At 44.7% G+C, this 25,869-nt stretch overlaps 1 protein-coding gene across 8 annotated transcripts in view; it reads right to left on the reverse strand.

Annotated features, from left to right (window-relative positions):
• ZMYND8 (zinc finger MYND-type containing 8) overlaps positions 1–25,869 on the reverse strand; it is a 420,239-nt gene that overhangs the window by 320,456 nt on the left and 73,914 nt on the right. For all 8 annotated transcript variants that reach the window (XR_014966854.1, XR_014966853.1, XR_014966852.1 and 5 more), the window contains exon 3: positions 21,017–21,165. Coding sequence is in view for 5 of the 8 variants with exons in the window: in XM_085619413.1 (XP_085475539.1) it covers positions 21,017–21,165 (149 nt within the window). In the remaining 3 variants the exon portion in view is untranslated. The remainder of the gene's footprint in view (positions 1–21,016; positions 21,166–25,869) is intronic.

The following is a 25,869-nucleotide window of genomic DNA, read 5'->3' on the forward strand; positions in this document are numbered from 1 at the left end:
TTATAACGTTCCTTTAAACTTTGGTTTTTTTTTTTCAGTGAATTTCTAAGGTTTTCTTTATTGCATAGAAAGATATTATTACCATACCCAATTATAATGTCTGTAAACTTTGTTTTTCAGTCCTGGGAAATGAGGGCCCCAGGTCCTTTGGAGGCGTGGGACGGGCTTTTGTGTCCCATCTCCTTTAATTGGATCCACGGGGGTGAAGGGAGGGTTGAGGAATGGGGCAACACACCCTCCACCCCCTTCAAATGGTTTGCACGACCCCCCCCCCTCGGCACTGGACCACCCAGGGTGGAATGTTTATCTAAAGCATGGGCTTTTTAATTTTATATAGATTTGCAGATCCACCAAAATCTTGCAGCAGTTTGAAAAAAACATTTTTGGACCGAGGGAAGGGACAGGTTCCAGCCCCCCAACCAGGCCTAGGGGAGGGGCTGGGTATCCCTACCCTGCCCTTTAATTTTGTTTATGGTTTTTTTACATGACAACGGACAGAGGCCCGAGTCCTAAGATGGCTGCTGCCCCATTGGCTGCCACCACATCAATAACAATCAGATCTTATCTTGAGAACTGTTGGCTCCGTGGATCCTACATGACGTGAAATATACTACGTTTTTGAGACTTAATCTCTCAGAAACTACTGAACAGATTTCCATCAAATCACAAAAGGCATGCTTCCTGGAATAAGATCTAGCTTTCTGACAAATATGATGTAAATTTGTTCAGCCGTTTGGACTGTATCGGTGTCTAGATTTCATATGTAACCAGCATTGGCAGGCCAATAGATCACGCCTATAAGAGATATTGGCTTTGGCAATGTTTTGTAGCCATGCTGTACAGCAGCGTGGATACTTTGCAGTGTAGCTAAAACAAATTTTTAAAAAGCATTATGATGTAGTAAGGGCTATGGCACTTTTTTCTAAAGGTGTATTAGTGCTGGATACAACACAGTCCTGTTTGTTATTATTATACTTAGCTTTACTGCATTGCTATGAATCATTGCCAAAATCAGCAAAGTCCATGCTTTACAGTATGAACAGAAGACAATGGCAGAGCCAACAGTCTCAAATGTGAGACCTATTGGCTTAGCTTTACTTTACTTTTTGAATCAGCGGTCGATGAGGCTTTAGCGCTGGGACACCGAGTAGCCTTGCACTCTACTAATAGCACTTGAATTGATTTAGGCAATTGTTAGTTTTCAACACAATACCCCTGTGATTCTGAGCAAATTAGTTAATCTGTCCATGTGTGAGAAATAATAAAATATGAAATTTGGCAAATAAATCCTATCACAAAGAAAGCATTAGCCCAATGTCTTAGTAAAAATAAATTTGGAAGCAGATTAACATCTGTTGTCACCATAAAGGGATAACATCTGCTATCAAAATAAACATTACTGTCAAAGGAGGAAAAGGGTTCTTTGAATTGCGCCTCGCATAGTAAAACATAGATACAAATGGCGAGAGGCTCAAAAAGTACGACAGAGAAAAAGAAGAAATGAAAGTAGTGCCCTATTCACAGATGGATCAGTGGAAGGACAATAATCAAGCTTAAGATCAGTGCTTGGTCCATGCTCCAGCCGAAAGAAGAGGAAGTGAGGTCAGCACGCACTGGCCAATTAGAAGGCAGCAAATAAGACTGCCCATGAGGCCAACAAATGGCAAGCAATGTGCGGGCTGCAAACCGCTGGGTGTATACAATATCTCTTGCAACCGAAAGCAGATGCGCAACCTAAAAATGAATGGGGAAAATACATTTTGAGACCTGCCCTCCTTTTTTCTGAGCCCCCACTGGACAGATCACCCCGAAACTTTCCATGAAGGAGCTGAAGTAGATAAGAGACCATTTGGGAAAGTTTTGTGAAGAATCGTCAAATGGAACCAAAGTTACAAGCTAGGCAAAAATGATGTTACTATGGAAATATGATTCACACCATAACTACCCAGTGACAACTGCCACTGGAAGAACAGAACAAAACACACACACACACGCACACACACAAACACACGATAACATTAAAATAATAGTGTGAATATATGTATGAGAAGGATTGGCAGTAGGAGAAGGTTTTGAGGGCTAAGAAGATTTAAGGAGAGTAGAAGGTTGTGGATAGAAGAACTAGATGCCACCATTCCCAGCCAAGATCTTAAAGAAAATCATCAACCAAGACTTCAACAAATACCTCAATGAGCACCAACTTCGACAATTCTCAGTCTGGTTTCAGACTTAACCACATCATGGAAACTGCCCTCATCAACGCCAAAGAGGACATCCACAGGACTCTGGACAGAGAAGACCTAGTGGCCCTCAACCTCCTGGATATCTTCGCAGCATTTGACACAGTCTCCCACCCCATCCGCACCCAATGCCTACAGAGCATCAGAATCCATGGATAAGCACACCAATGGATCTGCTCCCTCCAGACAAGAAAGACCCAGTCAGTCAGCCTGGCACTGTACACCTCAAATGCACGCAACCTCATTTGCAAAGTACGGCAAGGATCCTCCCCAAGTCCAGCCCTCTTTATCGCGTATACATTGTCCCACTAGCCAACATCATCTGCTCTCACAATATCAACATCCTCTCCTACGCTGATGACATTCTCTCCCTCTCGGAAAAGACGCCCAGTAATCGGATCAAGTCCAATACCTGCATAATTGAAATTGCCCACTCGAAGACCAACTGTCTAAAGCTTAACACCAACAAAACCAAATTTGTGATCTTAGGGAGGAGCACATCACAGTGGGACACCACCTGATGGCCAGAGCTAGGAACGATATCTTCCCACACCAGAACCTCAAGGATCATCATCAAAAGCAAACTCAACATGACCCCACAAGTCAATGCCGTCATCGCCTCATGCTTCCATACCCTGAAGATGCAGAGGAAGATTTTCAAATGGTTCGTAATCAACACCCGGAAAGCGGACAGGCACGCCCTGGTCACAAGCAAGCTGGATTACAGGAAAGCCCTCTATGCCAGGATCACAAAAAACTAACCATAAGACTGCAGATCCTTCAGAACTCGGCAGCCAGAATCACTCTCAACCTCCATTGCCGCACTCACATCACAATACACCAGAAGAAGCTTCCTAATGACAAATAAGCACAATTCAAACACTTACCCCACACTTTCGAGGCACTACATAACACTGGCCTATCATAGCACAACAAATGGATCTGCTTTTACAAACCTTCCAGACACCTCCATTTGTCTGAACTCCTACTCGCACAAATTCCACACATACAGAAAACCAGATCCGGCGGTCAAGCCTTCTCCTCCATAACTCCTAACGTGTGGAACGACCGATCGCTACACATAAGAGCCTCCTCCTCACATTTAGGATTCTGCAAAAAGTTGAAGATCTGGCTTTTCGAGTACTCCTACTAGGCTCTAGATGGGTCTAGATTCACACTTCCCTTAGCGCTAGGATACCCTCCCACTAGGCTCTAGGTGTGTCAAGATTCACACTTCCCTTTGCGCCAGGAGACGCTCCCAGGTGATAGCACATTCTAGAAATCTGCATAATAGAACATAACAATCAGGAGGGAAATACTCTACCAAACCTGAACTCATACACTCAATCATTTGGGTGGTCCGACCTCAAAATACAAGGGTATGGCCAAACAGAATTTACTATAGCAAGGATATTCTGTAAAACTTGCCCAAATAAAGCATTTGATAGTGCTAAAGAACAAACCGGTGTTTAATGTCCTTAAACCTCAGACAACCAGACAGAGTTCTAGAAGTGAGCCATCAATGGTCATAATGTCATCTTAGTGTGGATAATTTGCTGTAAAGTGTGCAGATTGTACACTGCTTAAAAGTCATCTACTAATTTGTTTTAAAACAAGTTTCATATACGTCATGCTTAAACTAGGCTCCACATAAAAGTAGAGCCCACATGGAACTGGTTTAGTGCACGATGCCCTAACAAGAGAGCACTTAATTGAATTCTAGGCACAAACAAGGCATTGATCTTTGTAGAAACAGTTAAGAAACAGCTTGTCAAATGGCAGGTTTTTATGGTCTGGCTTGACAGCACAGCTTTTGCCAGAAGGTCACGTGGAGGTATTAGGCCGGTTAAGGAACGACATATGTAAATACTTACGTTCTTAATTTGCCTTCTCTCCTTGAACACTGTGACATTTGAAACACATTCATTTGTGTGCGCACACAGGATAACATACCTTAAACTCTCTTTTCATTACAATACCACTTCTTAGACACTCTAGCAGAACACCTTCAACCTTCTGTACAAGGGCTAAGTTCAGCACACAAAATGCAATTTGTTTTTGGCCGCTTGGTGTGAGAAAGTGCCATCTTTCTTGCATGGTATGCCCCCACTTATTGCTGAATGTACTTTGACTGAGTGTGCCCTGGACTCCTGCCAATCAGGTGCCCAAGGACTATGTTCCTTCTCTAAAACATAAACCCCCAATTGGCAAACCCTGGCCACATGTCAGCCCCTAGTAAATGGTACCTTAGGTACCCAGGGCCTTGTGACCAGGGAAGGCCTCTAAGGGCTGCAGCACTTATTGTGCCACCCTTAGAGGCCCTGTAACCTAACACAAACACACTGCCCTTGCAGGATGAGTGTCTGGGTACAAGACAAAACAAAGTCGACATGGCACACATCTCTGTGTGCCATGCCCACAACCTACACTGCTTTGGCATCCATCAGCCACCCCTCTAGCTGGGTGCCCTATGCCAGTGGTGTGGGCACAGGAGCATGAGCCCTGTGCCCCTACAGTACCCAGGTCCATTCCTGGGCACTGTAAGTGCAGTGCTGCCATTTAAGAGTATATGGTGCTGAGAGCTCGTCAAACACGAACTCCACAGCACCATAATGGCAACACTGAAGACTGAGAAGTTTGGTATCAAACTTCTCAGCACATTAAACCCGCACTAATGCCAGTGTGGGATTTAATGTACAAAGCACCACAGAGGGCATCTTAGAGATGCCCCCTGAAACCTATACTACAATCCACGTATGGTCTGAGAGGCTGCCTAGGCTGCCACACAGCAGACACGTTGCTGGACCCCTGGGTGGAGAGCCCCCGCTCTCCTGGGGCTGCAACAATGCACACCCTGGGCGAGGTGCTAGGTCTCCTCCCCCAGGATGGGCAGGGGGAAGCTTCAAAGGCATGCCGTCTTTGTGAGCTTCTCCAGGCCACTTGCTGTACTCAGCAACTGGCCCACACCGGTTCTGACCCCCACTCTGGCAAGAAGACTGGCCGGAAACCCCCAGTAAGGACAGGGGATGTGCCAGCCTCTGCCAACCCCACCTCTCAGGTGGGGGAGGCGAGGTGAAGCACATCTCCAGGCTCTCGCCATCTTGAAGATGGTAAGCCCTGCCCAATCAGGACTAGGCTACTGCCCCCCTCCCACAGGAGAGTGGCAGGATAGGGGGATGTACCCACCCCAGGGCAGGGACGCATTGGTCCCTGCCCTTTACCTACCTGTAACGCCCCTAAATCTAGTATTTAGGGGCACCCTGAACCTTCCTTCCTTAGATTCCAGAATCCAAAAAAGCAAAGAAGAGCAAGAAGAAAGAAGACCTGTTGTGCAGCTGCTAAGAAGAGGAAGACACCAACTGCTTTGGCCCCAGCCCTACCGGCCTGTCGACCCTCGAACCTGCTCCTGCTAAGTCCCGGCACCTCATGTGGCCAGCAACCTCACAAACCCCGGAGGACCTGGCTACCTTGTGACTCTGAGCATCTGGGACTCCCATGAGCAGTGGCTCTGCTCAAAGCAAAGTTTCAACCCCTGGCATCAGCCCGGAACCGCGAACCCTGCACACTCTGCACCCGCCAAGCCTGGCCTGTGCCGGAGTGAACAAAGACCCCGAGACATCCTCCCGGCGACTGTGACCCCGAATCCGGCACCCAAGGACTCACCTCGATGCTCCTGACGCCTGCAGCCTCAGAACCAGGGACCCACCAACCGCGATCAACAGAGGGTAAGATTTCCCGACACCAAAAGGCACCCCTGCACCCAGCGCCCTGCGGCCCCCTGTGCCCGACTCTGGGGTACCTACCTATCCTCCAACTACCCAACTTACCTCTCGAAGTGGTGGTGGCACCTGAAGAATCTTCGTCCCCGAGCTTGCAGCCTTTGTTAGTCCTGAAGCTTTCCCATTGAAATCCATTGAGCGCCCGAAGGCTCAAAAGCACCCTGCACCCTTTTGTTGCGCCGACCCCGTTGAATGTGGCGATCTGCAGACCAACTGGCCGCCCTCGGGTGGACGTAGACACTGCTGGCACGCTAGGATGGGCCTGGGGGGAGCTGCAAAGGAGAGCGGAGGTCCCAGTGCTTTATGCCCAATCGTTGGCAATAGCACGGAATCCTCTACTGCCGTGTGTTATGGATGGCACTGATGGGACACTTGTGCAGAAGATGCGCCTCCGCACGTTTGCCGACTTATTCCCTGACAATGTGTTCCGACCCCCCCCCAGCTGTGGAGGGTGATTGCGAGGTGCCCTTCGCTGAGAGATTCCTGTATCATAGGCTCCGGGCGGCGTGCAGGTCCCTTAGTGGGGACTTCCCGGCCGCCCCGCCGGTTTTGGCTGCCCTGGAGAGCGTGGTTGGGTCTCAGTCCCCCCGCAGGTTGGTAACGCAGATTTATAAGAATATGCAGGATTCGGCACAGGTGATCCGCCCTAAATCATTGCAATACTGGACTGCTGAGCTGGACGTTCCACTGACTGAGGATCAGTGGCAATTCTGCTGTGGACAGCTAACTGAGCTGTCGCCCAATTACAGGCTCCGATTAATACACTTCAAGTTTCTGCACAGATTCTATAGAACCCCTATAGGGCTGCACAGGATGGGTTTGCGCGCGGATAGCGAATGCTGGAGTTGTGGATTTTCACCTGCCACGTTTTTGCATATGCCGTGGAACTGCCCAAAACTAACAGATTTCTGGACGAGAATATTCGTCACAATTAACCAAATCACCGGGCGCTCTGATTTGCCGACTACCGAAGTGGGGTTACTAGGGTTTGTCAAAAACACACTGCCGAAAACGCGTAAACTGCATGCTCTGCTGTTATTATTTGCTAAAAGGCAGGTGGCGCTGTGCTGGGGCGGGAGGAGGCTGCCAACATTTGAGGGTTGGTTGGCTGCGGTGACATATGGCCACACTCAGCTCTCGACTTTTTGGGAGCTCATGCCGCCCACTTCCAGGCCGCGAGATATCTGGGAGCCATTTCTGCATTGGGCACAAAGCCGACAGGATGAGAATGGGTAGGTTTGTGGGGGCTCCTGGTTTGTGATGCTGCTGGGGATGGGGAGGGCAGGAGGCGGGCATGGATATTTGGGCCCTCGACTGCAGCTGCAGACGGAGCGCACTTATGCATGAGTGGTGGGGAAGAGACGTGGAGGTGGCAGTGAGTCTGTCGGAAGATACAAGGACGGAGTAGATATGCAGAGAAATTGCGCCAGGTTGAGCCCTCGAAGGCTAATGTACAGGAATAGGTTCCATGACACTGGGGGGCATGCGGCCAGTGCCCAGTTAAACGCCCCCTTTCTCTATAAAGGCGCACTGATTGACAAGCGCGCTTTAGAGAAGAGACTCCTGAGGCGGAAGCCGGGAGATTTTAGCTGAGTTTTTTAATAATATTGAAATTGTCACCACTGTTCTCATTTGTGTCACGTTGCTCCCTGGGCACTTCCCCCCCTGCATACCTGCTGATACTTCCTCGCGCAGCTCCTGATCCCGCTGCCACGGGTGGGAATAAGTTCAGCCGCCATCAGCCTCGCTAACTAGGCCACGCCCACTGCCGGGAGGCCACGCCCTCCTCCCAACTACAAAGATGTGCATTGGTAGAACGCGCAGCGGGCGCGCCGAAGGCGCGCCAAAGGTAAGCCCGTCTGCGCCCGTCCGCGCCAAGGTAGCGCCATGGGCCAGTCACGCTGCCTGCCCTGGCCCCTATCCTGATCGGCTTTCCATGGAGGGCTCCTACTCCAGGGAGGCACTCATCCAAATAGGCGAGCTCCATGCGGATAAAGGAACTCTCTCCCTGTCACTCACATCGCACCCTCGAGCCGACCTCCTGCGTGACGATCTTTTAAAGTGTGGGCTTCTTAATGTTAGGTCCTTGCCCAAACATAGTATGGAGACCCAACTCTTGATTGAGACTCACGAATTGGACATTCTTTTTATGACGGAAACTTGGACCCGTCCTGACTGTTTGGTTGACTCTGGATTTGCGTGTCCTCCTGTGTTTAAATTCCTTCACACTCCTAGGCCTTCTGGTAGAGGCGGGGGAGTGGGAGTTATTTTTAGAGCTTCTTGTTGCATCAAGGCCCTTACTTTAGACCTTACTCTGAGCACTGAGCTGTTAGGACTATCAATACAGACCCACTCCGGGACTAATATCACCGCGATAGTATGCTATCGCCCGCCAGGTTTATTTAGCCTTCAGCAGCAACAAGCATTACTTACTACCCTAACTAATATCGCCCTCTCCCATCATAAGCTTCTCATCCTTGGTGATTTTAATCTCTGGTGCAATGGGACCCTTGATTCGGGTCTCTGGAATCTAGCCCAAGCCTGTGATAGTTTTGGTCTTTCTCAACTGGTCACTAAAGCCACCCATACAGCTGGCCATCTCTTAGATCTGGTCTTCGCAGCCCCCGACCTGGTGGCGATGGGGGAAACCTTACCTATGGACTGGACTGACCACTCACTCGTTAAATTCTTTATTCATACGAGCAGCGGTCCTCATAAAGCCCCCATGTCGTCTACGGAAATTAAGTATAGAGACTGGAGGGCCCTCATTCGGCGGCACCTTACCGGGGAGGTGTTCCATTTGGAACAGCCCTTCGATGAGAAGTTGAATATAGATGAAAACTACACCTCTCTCTGCACCAGAATTACTACGGTCCTCGATGCCCATGCCCCGTTAAAAACACGTAGCTGCAAGGGCAAAGAGTCTGCCCCCTGGTTCAATGATGAACTAAAAAATTTAAAGCAAGGCTGTAAACAAGCGGAGAGAGGGTGGAGACGCGACTATAATAACACCTCGAAAGAGCTCTGGAAAACCAAGGTCTCTACCTATAAGAATCGGATTAAACAATCTAAAACTGAATACTATTCCTCGCTGATTTGCAACACCATCAACAACTCCAGGAGTATTTTTAACATATTAAACAGCGTCACTAACCCGGAGTGCTCCAAGAATGCGATTGTCCCGTCCCAAGATCTCTGCGACAACCTTGCCGCATTTTTTAAGGAAAAAAATCGAACTCATCCTTAAAGATCTGGACATGCCTCCGGAGCTTGGCCCTCCATCTGGCCTGAGCCCTGTTTTGCCAGTAGAACGATCAATTAGCCCTACCCTGGCTACGAGTGAACCGCTACTCGAGTTCCCTCTACTTACTTATGAGGCCTTCACTAAATTAGCCAGAGGGATCGTCTCTGGCTCTCCTTTGGATCCGGTGCCTCCCAAAATTTGGAAGGAATTTGAGGATGAACTATTCCCCCCTCTTCACCAAGTCTGTAACCAATCTCTGGTGACTGGTACTGTTCCAGTTCTGTGGAAAAGGGCGTTAGTCTCTCCTCTGTTAAAGAAGCCCTCCTTAGACCCTGACTGTTCTAAGAACTATCGACCCATCTCCCTGCTGCCTTTCCCCGCCAAGATAGTTGAGCGTTTGGTTAGTAACACTCTCTCCAACTATCTCGAACGCCATCTATTATTGGATGGGGACCAATTCGGTTTCCGGCCTGCTCATGGGACCGAAACAGCCCTTATCACCGCTATGGACGAGCTTCAAAGGCGTGCAGACAGAAGACAGGCAGCGTTTCTGATCCTGCTCGACATGTCTGCCGCCTTTGACACGGTGAACCATAGGATCCTAATGCGGCGGCTGTGGGAGGCGGGAGTGAGAGATTCTGCACTGCATTGGCTCCATTCTTTTTTGCAGGATAGGCAGCAGGCAGTATCCATGCCACCTTTCCAGTCAGCTTTTTCCCCCGGTATTACATGGAGTCCCTCAGGGCTCGGCAATCAGCCCAATTCTCTTTAATATATACCTTAGACCGTTGATCTCTCTCATCAAAAGCTTCGGCATCAAGACTGAACTATGCCGACGACACGCAGATGATTTTCTCCCTGGAAGGCGAGGACTCAACCTCCGTGGAGGCTTTACATAATTGTCTGCGTGAAACGTCTAGTTGGCTGTAGGATAACTCCCTTCAGTTTAACGCAGGAAAGACGGAGGTGCTTTTCAGTGCAGGTACTAGGATTCCCCAACCTTTTCCAACAAATTTTTGGCCTCCGGAAACAAGGTCCAACGTACGGCCGGTGGAATCTGTGCGCAACCTTGGGGTTATGTTGGATCAGAGGCTCAGCATGGAGACGCATGTTCAAAAACGTCTGCCTGCTGTTTTGCCATCCTTTGCTCCCTAAGGAAAGTCTTGCCCCTCTTACCTACCTTTGCCCGCGCCCAAGTGGTTAGATGTACCATTCTCAGCAGGTTGGATTACTGTAATGCCCTCCTGCTCGGGTCCCCCGAGTTCTTGCTGGACAGGCTCCAGAGGGTCCAATCAGCTGCTGCTAAACTGGCTTTGGGGTGGCCGCGAAGTTCTCATGGAGCGTCCGCATTGGCAAAACTGCATTGGCTTCCTATAAGGCAGAGAATTCATTTTAAGGCCCTCTGTATAGTTTTTAGGGCTCTCCATGGAGCTGGTCCAGCTCCCCTGCAATCTAAATTTGCCTGGTATACCCCATCTAGACAGCTTCGATCTTCTGTCGCTAAACTGGTAGTTGTTCCTAGATTCAGGAAGGTCAGAGCCGGGGGCAGATCCTTCGAAGTGACTGCCGCCAGACTGTGGAATACTCTCCCTATTGAGATTAGACACACCGGCGAACTCCTCCCATTCAGAAGGAAGATTAAAACCTGGCTTTTCCCTTGCTAGCCCGCTTTCACTATAGTCTCTTTTTCTTTCAGCGCCAGGATGCCTGCAATGGTGACAGCCGCGCTTTACAAATGTCTAAATAATAATAATAATAAATGTGTGATTTGAAGATGCCTTCCTTATCCTCTATGTTTGCCCCACGTTTTCAAATAATGTTGAGAGGGAATATACTGACCGAACTGGCTTGTTTCTTTGTTGTTTGTATATTGGAGTGTATGTAATTGAAACTGTCAATAAAAATATAAAAAAAAGCACCCTGCACCCAGCCGCCCGAGTGGCCCTGGTAGTGCAACTTCGACTCCTACCTACTTCCCCATTTGCCCTGAGCAAGTGACCAGGAGCTCAGCTCCCACAGCCGAGTCGCCTGCTATTCAGCAGCCACCAACCAAGGCCCCCCTGCCTCCCATAGGATAACATTGGGCCTAACTCTCTCTGCACCCGGCCGCCTCAGTGTCGCTGAGGGTGCAACAACTATACCAACCTGACCCTGGGAGACCCCTGAGTCCGTGCCCAGAACCTTAACTCTGCCAGTCGAGTACTTACCCAAAAGCCGATAACCCAATTTCCTTCCATAGGGTAACATTGACTGGCTTCTTCTGAAATTTCTTCTAAGTGTGGAGTTTCTACAACTTAAAATATTCACCTAAAATCAACAGAGTAACGAAAATGAAAATACTCACCTGCTATTAGGAGAGATCCCAGTGCTGGATCTTGGTGCCCAGCACTGACCCTGAAAAGTAATCACATCCGTACTTCCCATTAACCCAATTTTCTTCCATAGGAAATCATTGACTGTTTTTCTGTGAAATTTCTTCTAAGTGTCGATTTTTGCAAATTACAAATATTCTTTAAAAATCGTACCAACTGTGAAAACGTAATTACTTACCTGCTTTAGATCGAGGTCCCAGTACTGAGCCTAGGAGCCCAGTACTGGATTACAAAAGTAACAAGAACATACTATACCTGCAACTTGAATTTTCTCCCATAGGGAATCATTGACTGTTTTTCTATGAAATTTCTTGTGTCAACTTTTAAAATAGCTAAATATTGCTTAAAAATCACAACAGAAACTAAGTCGACTTTAATCACTTGTTTCGAAGAACTGTCCCAGGACTAAATCTAGGATCCAGTCCTGGAGTTAGAAAAGTAATCCGGAAAGTAATCTATTGCAAATAACTTAAAACTTCCACTGATCTCAAAGCATTATTGTGTTTGAAATTGTGTTGCCTATTGCAACAACCTGTAACTATTATTTACAAAAGTCAATTGCTTATTGCAAAAGTATTTAAACAAAGTATCTCATTCTGAGAAAGTATATTTTAATACCAAGTGTTGGTTCTAAAATAAAACAACCATATATTTTTTATATAAACCATTGGCCTAGAGTTCTGTTCTTGAGTGTGTGAGACCATTTGCTGACTGAGTGTGTACAACAAATGCTTTACACTGTCCTCTGATAATGTCTTACTGCTCGACCAAGCTACCACTTTAGAGAGTAAGGTTATATCTAACTTTAACCTCTGCCAAACCTCTGGGGACTGTGGACTCTGTACACACTGAACCTATTTGGGAACAGTGTATACAGAGCCACTTTCTCACATTTGGCGATAGAGCGATCATAATATAATTAACAATAGCGAGCTGGCTGGGGCTTTGGCATGGCAACATGGAGGATGAGATATATATATATAGATATATATTCAAGCCTTTGTTTATTCAAAGGAGCATTTCGCTGACACCGAGAGGAAGGTCAGTGCTCAAATTCCAGTTCAGCTGATTATCGTTACCTCATGCAAGGGATGCTGTCCAACTCTACACCAAGACAGGCAGCTTGTGACACTTACCCACAGGTAATGGGGCGTTAGATCAACCGATGGAGCACTCACACACCCAAATGGGCGTTATGATTCATCATAGGGCTTTGCTTCACGTGGGGCTGCAATGGCCCATGGGACCCGCTAGATGGCTCTTTATCGCAGATCTTCTCTTTTGCCATTATGAGTGAGCAAATGTGAAGGTAGGCAGAATTGTGTAGTGAAATGTGTCTTAAAACTACCTAAAGAGTACTGTTTGACTCTTATAAAGTGGTAAATTTGGCCATGCTAAAAACAGATGTGAGGGCCGTCAGTGGAATATTATGAACCATGACAGTCTCACAATGTATCTAATGAGGTCGTGATGTTTCACGCCATGAAACATTCATATGCCAAGGAATGGGCTAGCTTCTACGTTATACAGCACCCATGTAGGGTAGGATGACTGTTACCCTTATCACATTATACCAGTGACGTCGACTCCAAAACCTCAAAGACAATATCCTATTAAACATGAGGCTAAAAAACAAGCTAGAGAGATGCTCATAAAACTTGAATACCAAGGTGTAATAGAAAGTCGAACCTCCCCTATGAATAATCCTTTGCGTACGGTAATAAAACCTGACCATTCATATCGTCTAATGTTAGATTACAGACACCTGAACACAGCTACATGTACATTCTCTATACAAAACGCACATAGCACAGCACTAATGAACAACAGTGCAGAAAAAATACAAAACAACTTTGGACATCCAGAATGGATTTTTCTGCCAAAACATAGTCTGAAAGCAGGTATTTGACCGCAATTAGCAGGTTGCGGGTTAGGGTTTAAAAAGCAGTCCTGCGTTTGCCTCCGCGGTATGAACAGCCCAGGGTTGTTTTCAGTGTGGGTTACAGACCTTTTGCAAGAATATGTTGACCTGGCATTGTCCTATGTCGATGACATCTGATGGATGTTGACCTTCCAACACACTTTGCATAATATTGGGATCTGCACGCATGGGCTACAAACTCAATTTAAAATAAATCTGAAACAGCCGACCTCAATGTCCTATTTTTAGGATACGAGTTGTCAAGTGAAGACAAAAGCCGAGCAACACATTTCCCCATGAAGAGCGTGCTTCTACAACCACCAAAGACCTTCAAGATACTCCAATCGATTTTAAGTTTCCGAAAGTTTGTCATAACTTACATTCTGAATTACGCAGAGCGTGTAAAGCCATTCTTTGATTTAATACATCCAGACAATCCAAGCACACATTGGACAACTGAACACACACAACTCGTACATCCAGTACAAGCTTTGTATGCTAGTTTCATAACACTTACACATACATGTAAACACAACAAACCTGGTGATCCGTATCATTGCCGGTGCATCAGAATATACTTTTGTTACATTAAATGAAGGTGACACTGTACCAATTGTGTATAAATTGCATTTATACACCAATGAGAGAGGTGTATTTTGCACAGACAGAAAAGATTTTGACAGTGGTGCAGACTGCTGTAGTGAGAGAAAGATCCTCGACTCAGGTGAAACTCATTATTGTCGTGGCATTAGTTCCAGCCCTTGAGGCTGCCACGAAGGCCAGCATTCCTAACGCTAAGTCTTTATATGCGCAATGGATACAGTGAGCCAACTCTCTCACTACAACAGATGTAGACTACAGATTTCACTCCAAGTTACAAACAAAAGCATATCTGCAATGCAAAAATGAATAACCTCTGCCTAATTAAGTCATGCCTCTTGATCAGTATGATTACATCATCTATACAGCCTGCCATAGGGGCAAAACCGCCGTAAAGGGTATAATTGAGGATGGGGAATTCTGCCCTCAGAAGACCTACAGTCAACAGGTGAGTGCACTGCTCAGCTAGCACAACTCCAGCTCAAATTCTGGCACTGGAGAATACAGATCCCGGATTGCCCACACAGATTGTGTGTGATCTGTATTATTAGGTCCAGTCTTACAAGTACTTACACTAATGGAGCTAGAATGGATTCAGAGATTCTAAAGAGTAAACCATAATGCACAAAACACTTTGGGGACAGGTGGCAAAACTCAAAGAGTGTTTGCCACAGACTCATGTAATGCACACACGGAGTCATCAGCGTGTAGGAACAAAGGCAACTGTGCAAACTGCTGCAGTCGCTGCAATTACTTGTACAAGTACGAGGGTAGATGGATACATCATGGTGGTAATGGCACCCACCTGCCAAAAGGCTTTCCCGCAAAACAGTCCTACCAGTTGAGTTCACAAAACACTGTTTGCTCATTTTCCGGAAGTGGGGGGGGATAAGGGGATACTAAAAACAGATGACTGGTTAGGATTGACCCTAGCAGCTCATGAGGGCCTAGCATCTGCTCATGCAGAGGTGGTAGCTACAATTTAATTATTGCAGCAACGCTATTGGTGGCCAGGTCTCTACAGATCAAGGACTTAGTCATTAAATGCTACATCGGCCAGCAGATGAAGGGTTCCACTGTGGTGCATCCATCACAGACACGTCTATTGATCTAAGACGAGCCTCTCGCTTGTGTTTACCTGGACCAGTGCCGCCCCTTACCTTCAGACGAGGCTTACAAATACATCTTGGTTGTAGTGGATTCCAGCAACGATTCCTATAGGTTAGGCCACAGCAATCGGCTGACGCCCAAACTGTTATAAAAGATCTGCAATTCCTTATTGGGACATACACAGTAGCCACATTACATTCGGACCAGAGTCCAGCATTCGCCTCAAAGGCCTACAGAGACACAATAGGAAAATTGGGTGTGGCTGTGCAGTACTTCTCCCCCTATCATCCCGAGGGAAATGTGATTGTGGAAAGGAAGAACCAGGACTTAAAGCAGTCCTCAACAGCAAGGGTATAAGGTTCAGGTCGCAGTTGAATTAATCTCCTGTACAGGGTCCGGAGAGCCCTAAACAATATGCCTAGAAAATCACTGGGTGGCCGGACTACCTTTGAGGTCCTGTTTGGGATTAAGATGTGGGTACCCGACCTCGACAGTCCATGTACAGTTGGGGCTGAAATACCATTTGACATCAGTGAACGTTTGGATGTATTACAGGATCTGAACAACTTTCAAGAAGCTCAGAGCAACGTCCAGCAGTAACATTATGCCACTGGAGAAGTGAAGGAAGCACCAGCAACTCCTGGTTGGATCCCCAAGATTAGTGAACTAATCCAGGAGACTACTATGGGCAAGAAAGACTTGAGGTCATCTTACAGAGCACCTGCCCTGGCCATTGAGGGTACGAGAACTGTACTTCTACCACCTCTTGCGTGTTGCAAAAACAAGAGATTCGTCAAACCACAATATGTGACTGGTTTAACACAGTAAACCAAGAGGGCTCCTAGGGAGTTACCTGCCTCCTCTCACTACGTTACAGGAAGTCCCAATGGAAGCGTTGATCAATGGTGAAGCCTCTACTCCCTTCCAACTAACACTGAAGTATCACTTCTTTCAGTTACATCAACAAACTCCTTGCAAACATCATCCACAGAAACACAGATGCCAATTCAGCAAACAGACGAAGGTGTCTACCGTAGGTGCAAGAACAAGGCTTTCTTTAGGTCATGCTTTACACCACAGCAAATGATTTTCCTGAACACAATTGTGCAGAAAACATCCTGTCTTGACTCTGCTAAGATAAGAGACTTAAATACACCAAACATTCCCACATTTGCAAGGTTTGCTAACTGGCAACAATTTACATGGAGGAAACAGTAGAAAACATGCTTTGTAATGGCTCGTACAATTCTTCAGAGACCAATCAAGAAGGATGGTTAGTGTGGCCATTAGCTACCAACAGATGTCAGGCCTGTTTTCTGAGTGAACCCGATGGGTTTAAGATCAGTAGGCCTGACCCAAGAAATGCGCAGACAACACTAAGGGTGGTAACAACTTACAGTGTTAAAAAGTTATGCCTTGACTGGCTAAAAACCTCAACATTGTCTCAGGTGAAACACTTGTCTCTTCCTTCTGATAACATGGGATTACAGGATCTTTCAATAGTTACCTGAAGACCACATCAAAAGCGCTTTCTGTATGCAATAACCAATGAATTGTGTGGAAATGAGATTGCCCTAAATTGACAGAGCATATTTAGAAAGGACTCTGGTAGTAGTGGATAATGGTATGACTACTCTTTCCACCAGAATTTACTCTCTGGGTAACCTAGTGTCATCTACAACTAACATCATTCAGAGTGACATGCCTTCTTTAAAACATAGGCAGTAGCAGGTTAGAGCTATAATGTTACTAAGTTGGACTCAGCGGGCACTTCAGGTAATCGCGTTCCATGGAAACACATTAATGCCACTAGCTTGTTTTTGCAATATAATCTCCCCCAGAGATCAGACAGTCATAGCAAAGAAAGACACAACTTATACCATGTAACACACAGAGAAGCTAGAGAAACTGTCATTTACTGCTGCTGAAACACTTCCACGGATTGGATAATCCGCCGATTCATTTCTCTGCTAATTTCGACAATTCACTTCCAATACTGCTTACAACAACATCAAGTGGGCAGATTTGAAGTGCTAGGAGAGGGGTATGTACACAAGTCATGGAACTTACCTTTCAAATACCGATGTCGGAATAGGGAGACTGAGGTTTTTCTTAGCGGGATTGACTGTGAGAGTACATTGGGACATTTCTTAGTTTACAGGGAAGTTTCACTTCATGGCTCATGTAATACATCTAACACAAATTTGTTATGCTACTTTAAGGTTCCCCGGCTGCTGTGATCAATCCGGCAATCAGACTAGTCTCAAATGGGAGTTAATTGATGCTGAATAATCAAGTCTGCTGTGGGATGAGACCAGGTATTGCCTATCTGGTAATAGTCTCTATGATTGTGACTTGCTGTACACAAGTACTGTTTCCACCTGCCCACAGAGTTAGGGATGCAATGCTTTGGCCTTCGATAAAGACTGCAAATGTGCACTATGATACTTTAAGCCGATTAAAAGCCTTATTGTTCCAGGATGATGTGGCCTTAAAATCTGCAAGGGAGGTGTTTTATCTTCATGTCGCAAGGTCCTGTTGTAGATACAGTTGCTACTCCGCACTACTTTCCCACACAATTTTGGGGAGCTTGTGCATCGCATTTTTAACAGGTCTTATACACCAGGAGCGGTGCAGTTTTTTATGTCAATTGGCTCTGGGTTAGCTAGCACCTTCCAGACAGTCTTTGGAGTTAATCATTCATACACTCTGTGCTTGGAAGCATTTTTGGAGACTTGCTGCTTACCTGTCCCTAGGTGTCGGGACTGTGCTTTTAATTTTCACTGCTCCGCAATGGATATCCCACTAGGAGGTCAAATGGAGATAGCACTACCACACATGCCCTGTGTCGTGAAAGCACGATGAAGTGCTTTGGCGCAACCTTACTTCAGGAACAAAATGACCATTTCTTCTTGTCCTTTCAGCCGGTCTGTCCGGCTTCACTGCGTGCAGCCAGTTTTCCGCTGACTGCTGTGTACTTTTGAGTGTGCCCTGGACATATGCTTGGTATCGCAATTGGGTCAACCTCCGGACATTGCCCTACTGGTGGGCCCATTAACGGTTCATGTGTACGGTTGCCCCTCGCACTTGTCATTGCTCCTGAATGTATACTATGAGACCACCTGGGATGCTTCAGCTCTTGGGGATCTGGATCCTGGCACAGCATCTGCAGAATCAGCCATGGCTGTTTCTTCCGTGAGGGATGAAGTGGAACATGATTGCTCCATGGACCTGATGCATTGGGTGCCTTTGGGATCATTGTCAGCGGTTGCTGGGAACAGCAATGTTTCAACTATTCCTCGGAACAAATAAACAATTCAGCAGTTTCGATTTGTGGGAACAGTTTCAATTTGGACTTGTTTTTAACATCCTTAATTGCTTTTAAATTGTTTTATACACCTCCTTTTAAACACATTTTTTAATTTGCTTTTATACTGTTTAAATATGGCTTTCTGTATGCTTTAATCCTCAAACTAGCATAGTGTCTTTTTATAGTTCTAAGAGTTTTTATGCTTTTTAATTAGGTTTAGTATTGTAGCTAGATCTCTTTATTGTTTGTTATCTTGCATCCAAGGAGTGGGTGTCAAATGGAAGTATTAGGCATGGTTAAGGAAAGCTATTTTTACGTACTCTTAAGTTGCCTTCTCTCCTTAAACAGGGTGATATATGACACATTCATTTGCCTACACACACAGGATAACATTCCTTAAACTCAGTTTTGCTTATAATTTCACTTCGTAGTCACTCTAGAAGAACACCTTAAACATTCTGTCGAAGGGCTAAGTTCAGCACACAACATTTGTTTTTGGCCGCTCAGTGACAGAGCTATCGAATAGAATAAACAACAGCGACTTGACTTGGGCTACAGCATGGAAACATGGAGGATGTTATTATATATATGACATCAAGCCTTTGTTTATTCAGAGGAGCATTTAGCTGGCGGTGAAATGTCGGTCCATGCCGAAATTCCAGCTCAGGCGATTCCTGTTACATTATGCAAGGGATGCTGTCCAACACTACACTAAGACAGGCAGCTTGCTTACACTTACCCACAGGTAATGGGAAGTTAGACCAGCTGATAGGGATTTGGCAGATTCACTCACCTTAGACATGATAGGCTAGGATATAATGCGCTAGGAAGGAGTACACTATATCACACTACTTATATGCAAGCATACATTTTTCTGTAATCAGCAAAGTGGTTAAATTGTTCATCTTTTTCAACATTCTCGTAATATTAATCACATTATTCTGCTTCTTCTATTAATCACTACAGAGCAAGTATTTTACGCAAGAATCACAATACTTCAATAAATATTGCAACGCGTTAATCTGTTGGCACGATATAATTGGGAATTCAGAGTGGTCATGTTCTGAGGTTGCACATGCATTTGTTATTCTGGAAGGTTAGGGTTACAGATATTGGGCACTGTGAGCTAGCAGGACTATCAGCCAACATATCTTGGGGGTGCTCAGAATTAGTCTCGCACCAATCCAACATTTAAGTTGTCCACCAAATGCACAGTTTTACTTGAGAAAGTATAAGCCATATCACAAGACAATTATATGATCATTGCTAGCTAAAAACATTATGGGAGCCAGGAGAACATGTGTTTATTCGGTAGAAGTTGTGTGCTTGCACGAAAAAGTTTGTCCTTCACAAAACTGTGATTATTTTGTTTATTTATCCAGCTGTCTGATCTTGAACTTTGAGGGGCACACATATGACCTTGTAATTCTATTAAAGTGTCTTGATTAACTTGATAATTGATGGCGTTGTTTTCTGGCAGCAACGCAGATGGGAGGAGGGCAGTCATTAACCTATGTGGATGTCTAGGTCTAGCTTGACAGTGCAACTGTCACCTGACCTTTCAACCTACATCAACATTATTCTACAGATCTCTGCTCCTGCACAAATACATATCCATTCCCATGATATCTACTTGTAATACTTCACATTACCATACAGCAGTCCTTAAATCCTGACCTATTGGCATTGCCAATGCTAGTTTAAATATCTAAGTAAAGTTAATTTCTGGAGCACCAAAACTATAAGGGAGGTACAAAAGCAAAACACATTGTAGACACACAGCTACCACCTAAATCTAAACTCATCAGCAAACTTGCATTGATAATAATACTTTAGTAAACAAGTTTGGTTGGGCTATATCACAAGATAAATCTTAACCCAGAATACGGTCAAGTTCACTCACCAGTCGGGCAATGCCTAACATATCATTATAAAGAAGGGGACCAATATTGTGAACCCCACAAAAGATCATCAACTAGTCTGAATTACTACACAATAAATTCATACACACTATCATCTTTCACACAACCTCTAAATACTGGCACTCATAAGAGCATCGATATCCTCGCCAAGACACATCCAGAGCACGTCAAGATCTCATGCACCACATTCAACTGTCCCTCCAAATCCATGCTACTATCACGCAGTATCCAACCAAACGTCGCTACAACTGTAATTGTTTGTGACAGTGAAAGCTGCGATGCTACATTAGGGGCCATAGCACACTACTCAAAAGCCAGCTAGCATAAACGTATCTCCATCCAAGTGGCATGAAATATTGAATTCGTTCATAATGCTTGCAGCTGGTGCAGTACCATCTTTGCCTTTTTTTTTATAGTCTTTTCAATAATACCAAAAAGGAAAAGCTTAATGGCTGGAATTGAGCTAAAGTGGTTTAGGGTAACCCATACTCATCTAGAACTGACAAATCATTTTTTACCTGATCTTTATTGTTATTGTGCATTGCACCAGGTTTCTTTTTCTTTTTAATTGGACTTGTTGGAGTTTCTTGTGGAGAGTGGCCATTTGAAGAGTGCTGAGGGCTGGGAATTTTTCGTTTTTGTGCAGCACGTTCTGCAGAAGCAGGATCTGTAAATACATAAATAACAATATGAGGCTTGCCAATCCCTCTGAAAGCACCAAACGATAGAGTTAAGAATGGTATGCAAATATAGATGCTCAATCAATAATGTAGATGATCAATCAATAATGTATTAGTCAAACCCTTATTCAGACCGGATTTTTATATGAGTTCATGAACATTCTAGCCTTCCTGTTCAACATTGTGCAAAAAGGGAAGCACCAACAAGGGGAAGCTGATGGACTATGCACAACCTTTGCAGAGACCGAAGGTTTAAGTCACTCAACCTCCGACTTGTATTTAAATTAAAAAAAAAAAAAAGGCAGTTCAGTTAAATCAGCCTAATTGGGTATATTGACATCAGCTTGAATCCCCTGCTGAGTCTGTTTGATGGTTGTGAGAGAGATGGATTCATTTACTGCAATAATTTCTACCAATGATGCTAAGTGTAAAGAAACAATTAAAAATAAATTTTAAAAAAGGAAATGGAATGAGGAAATCGAGATCAGATTCATCCCTGATGACTCATTCTAACTGGCCCACTAACTACCCCAAATAAAGCGGCGAGACATTCTGAATATATTTCAAATCAATTCCTTGTACCCAACACAATTGTTAACTCAAAGGGTTGAGTCATGCATGCATACCTAAACAGGTTTTCAACAGAAACAATCTGAGGTTCTTTACATGCAAAGCAAATAATAAATGATACTTTGTTGCACTTGTCAACTCTTGGGTAAGAGCACACACCTAGCACTGGATTATAATACCCAACTTCAGAAGGGCCAACAGTGATCAGAATTTAAAACAAATACATTACTGGGATTGTGCTCTGTTGCAAACAATACAGGGATCTATTACACTCTTTCAAAAAGACTCCTCAATCACATCCATCCTTGCTTACCAAATGCAAAAATGGAAAGAATACAAATGAACAAACAACCACTGGCGTTATATTTGCTAGGTTTTCTTAACCCTCTTTCCTTTGATTGACCCACTTGTTTCCCAGCTGAGTGAAATGGCTGAAGTGTCATATTTCACGCTAATGATAACTCAGCTACTGATCTCATGTGGCAAGGGAGAAGGGTTTGCAGGGATGCTGATTAAAACTTGCCTGACTGAAGTCTTTCATTGGATAGCAGAACACCAGCTCAAGTGCAATGCTGACAAAACAGAAATTATTTCATTGGCAATACTTCTCCAGAAAAATGTTGGCAGACTTTCTGACCCGCAAATAATCTCATGCCAACAGGGAGGCATAGTCAATAACTTAGGGGTCAAATTTGATGAAAGCCTACCTTTTAAGCCACAAATTAAGTTATTGGTTGGCACTTGCTTTGGTATACTGTGTTCCCTAAAAATGTTCCAAAACTATTTATCCTTCACTGCCCCCCCCCCCCCCAACGGTTATCCAGGCCCAAATAACCGTGAGGTTTGACTACCGTAATGCCCTATATTTTGTTCTGCCAGAGTACCTTCTGAAGAGGCTACAGGAGGTCCCAAAAGTGTCCGCTTGCTTTCTTCTCAATTTGCAAGCTAGAGGGCGTATGTCCCCTCATCTGCGCACACTAACCGGGCTTCCTATCAGGAAACAAATCCTGTTCAATGCACTTGTGCTAGTCCACAGCGCACTGTAGCAGACCGGTGCAGTCTACTGCAGAACAAGGTTCAAATTTATGCCCCAGCAAGATACCAGAGGTCTGCCAATAAATTGCTAGCACGGACTCCCAGAATTAGGCGTGTTGGAGCAGGAGGTAGGTTTCGTGTCTATCTAGGACCAGCAGCTTGGTATAAGCTTCCGTTCGAGCTCCACGCTGTAAGCAATGTTGCAGTGTTTAAAAAAGGCTAAAACCTGGCTTTTTTGCAGGACTAAAACGTCAAGACTTACTTTCACATCTGACCTGTGCTGGGTGTCGGGACACTCCCCAGAGTGCAAGGCGATACAAGTCACTTTCATATCTTATCATTTAATTAGGGGGAAGGGGTTATCTTGGAGCTGCCCCGAGCAACAGGAGACACAAGAAATGTGGAGATGCAGTGAAATGAAAGTATGTTTACAATCAGACCTCAGGACAATAAATCCGTTCAAAAGAGATCAGGAAGAGTACAACTGTGGTGTGAAGTAGGGAAGACAAATCACAAATTTTGGATCATAGGAAGAACCTTTAGAGGGGGATGTTGGACGTTTCCTGAATGATACCTACAAATTAAGTTCATTCCTGAGTGGCGGTCCACGTGCAGAGAAATCCCGATGGCTTGTACTTAAAGTCTTCTGGATTCTCAGAAGTCCCATGGATGTGCATCTACTTGTACATGTTCCATCAGACATGTTTAATTTATAGGGAAGTTAGTCCATTTTACTCAAGTGGAGTTCTGTATAGATCTATCAACAGGCTCTGAAGTGGATTTTGGCACAGAGAGGAGTCACAGTTCTTTCAAGGTAGGAGAAATGTTCTTGAATGTTGGATGGTCATCAGTAGAAACACAATTAACAAAAACCTACTGTTCAGTCCCCATTCATCCATTACTTTTGCTCAGCCAACTGTCAGCCTAGTGAAAATGATCCTGGAAGACACGCCTATCCTGTAGGTTCCAAAGGTAATCCTGAGGCTTATATGCTTATTGCGTACTTCTAGTGAAATGAGAAAGGAATCAGCTATTCCTATTTGGCAAGAGTTTTATTAGTATTGCAACTTAAGACCTTAAATACCTTAAATAAAGTGTATCATTAACATAGAACAAATTACCTCGGTTGAACGTGAAATGTCACTGGCTTACTGAAGAATTGCAAGTGCGATTTTGAGGGCTGGTGATTAGGAAACCATAAACTGACAGCATACAATAATTTAAGTTTGCCACCCTTTCCACTGTCAATATGTACCGTTGTTCCCTCTGATAGGGAATTGCAGGTACAGGAAGAGGTGGACTAGTGCCATCACTTTTTAACACAATGCATCAAGAACAGCTTCTCTACCTAGTGAATTAGCTCTCTGAGAGTCAGACCACAGCAAAATAGTTCAGTGGGCCAAGATAGTCACTGCAGAGTTCTGCAAGAAAACTGAAGATGACAGATTTGAATTTTGTTGCAAGTCAGTCTTTCATTATCCCAAGATCATTAGTCCGCACTAGTATACTGGCAAGTCTAAAACGATAAAAAACGAGAGCAATACAAACAAATTATTAGTGCAGCAAGCTTCTGCCAATGAATGATTCTCATTCAAGTGTCTATGTAACAGCAACTGTCAAATCCATTTCGTTATGAAGATTGAAAAGGTAAAAATAACAAAATAGTGAAAAATTTCCATATTGCATGTCTAGTTATAATAATGACGACTTGTTTTTATTACTTACTGATGGCATTTCCCAAAAGCTCAAGCTCACAGTGCAATCTCTAATAAAATAGTAATCATGTATATTTATTCATTTTTTTGCAGATTATTCCAGACGTCCCCATCCTACCAGCATGCCTCCCCCCAGCTCCGATCTCATTGGGTCATCTTTTCACGTCTTGACGTCTTTCAATTCTACAACCATCATAACATGAGGCCATCAAAACTATGTTTAAATCCGAACTGCAAATTAGCTTTCCACTACCACTCATATGACCACATTCATGCTGTGCAAAGGCCGCAAATTTCCACAATTGTAGGTAATGCCCTAGATATAGATGTAGGATTTGCAAAATTACACAGGTGTAATTGGGTTTTGTGCAAGTGCCAAATTTGGTGCAATTCTGTGCAGAGGTTTTTTCCGTGTTGATCATTAAAAATATGTCACATGAAGAAGAGAAATTACACTTCATATCCTCTTCCCCTTCGTACAACCCTGCCTATCTCCAAGGACAACATGTGTGAAACTTTAAAGGCACAAATAAAAGCGAAATGCATTTTGTTTTTGTAAAGTTACGTGCACAATCACGAAAAAAATGCAAGTTTCTGATGAAACGAAATAGGATTTTCTCCTTTTAAGTGGCATTTTTGCTTTGGGCATCAATATTTTATTCGAGCAAGCATCATAACTGGATGGAAGAACAAAACGAAACTCAAGTCATGGGAAAAATGTAAGTATTGAGAATTGTAATGTGGTTATCCAGGATACATTGTCCTCTGTTTTCCAGCATGCTTTGTCCCCTCTTCTCCCTAGAATGTCTGCATGTGCTTGGCTGGAAGATGGCTCTATTCGATTTTAGTACTGAATATTAGTGAAGCCTCATCGAATAGCCAGCACTTTACCCGAGTCACACTGATTTTAACTCCCACAAAAATGTAAAACAAGCACTGCTAATGCCAAATCTCTGGCTTATAAAAAAAAAAAGCGCAAAAAGAACAATCGATGGACAGAATGCTTAACAAGGTCAAGTATTCACCCGCAGTACAGAGATATGGGCCTAAATCCATCTTTTTTTGCTCACCATGCAATTTCATTTTAAACCCAGACATATGCAAATCAGTCTTTACCCTGCTCCCCTTGGGAACAGTACAGCCTGACCTGCAAGGCTAGGTCCTACAAGCATTCTAGGACCGGTTTCGGGGTATCACTACTCATCAGCCAGGATAGCTTGACTCCAAAAGGCATGGTGAGCACGGGGCCCACGTCTTGGCACACCTGTCCCACTTAGTGCAACAAATGCAAAAAGAACAATTGATGGACAGAATGCTGAACAAGGTCAAACATTCATCACCAGTACAGAGATCTGGGCCTAAATCCATTGT

The sequence above is a fragment of the Triturus cristatus genome, chromosome 7 (genome assembly GCF_964204655.1).
Source record: "Triturus cristatus chromosome 7, aTriCri1.1, whole genome shotgun sequence".
Classification (NCBI taxonomy): domain Eukaryota; kingdom Metazoa; phylum Chordata; class Amphibia; order Caudata; family Salamandridae; genus Triturus; species Triturus cristatus.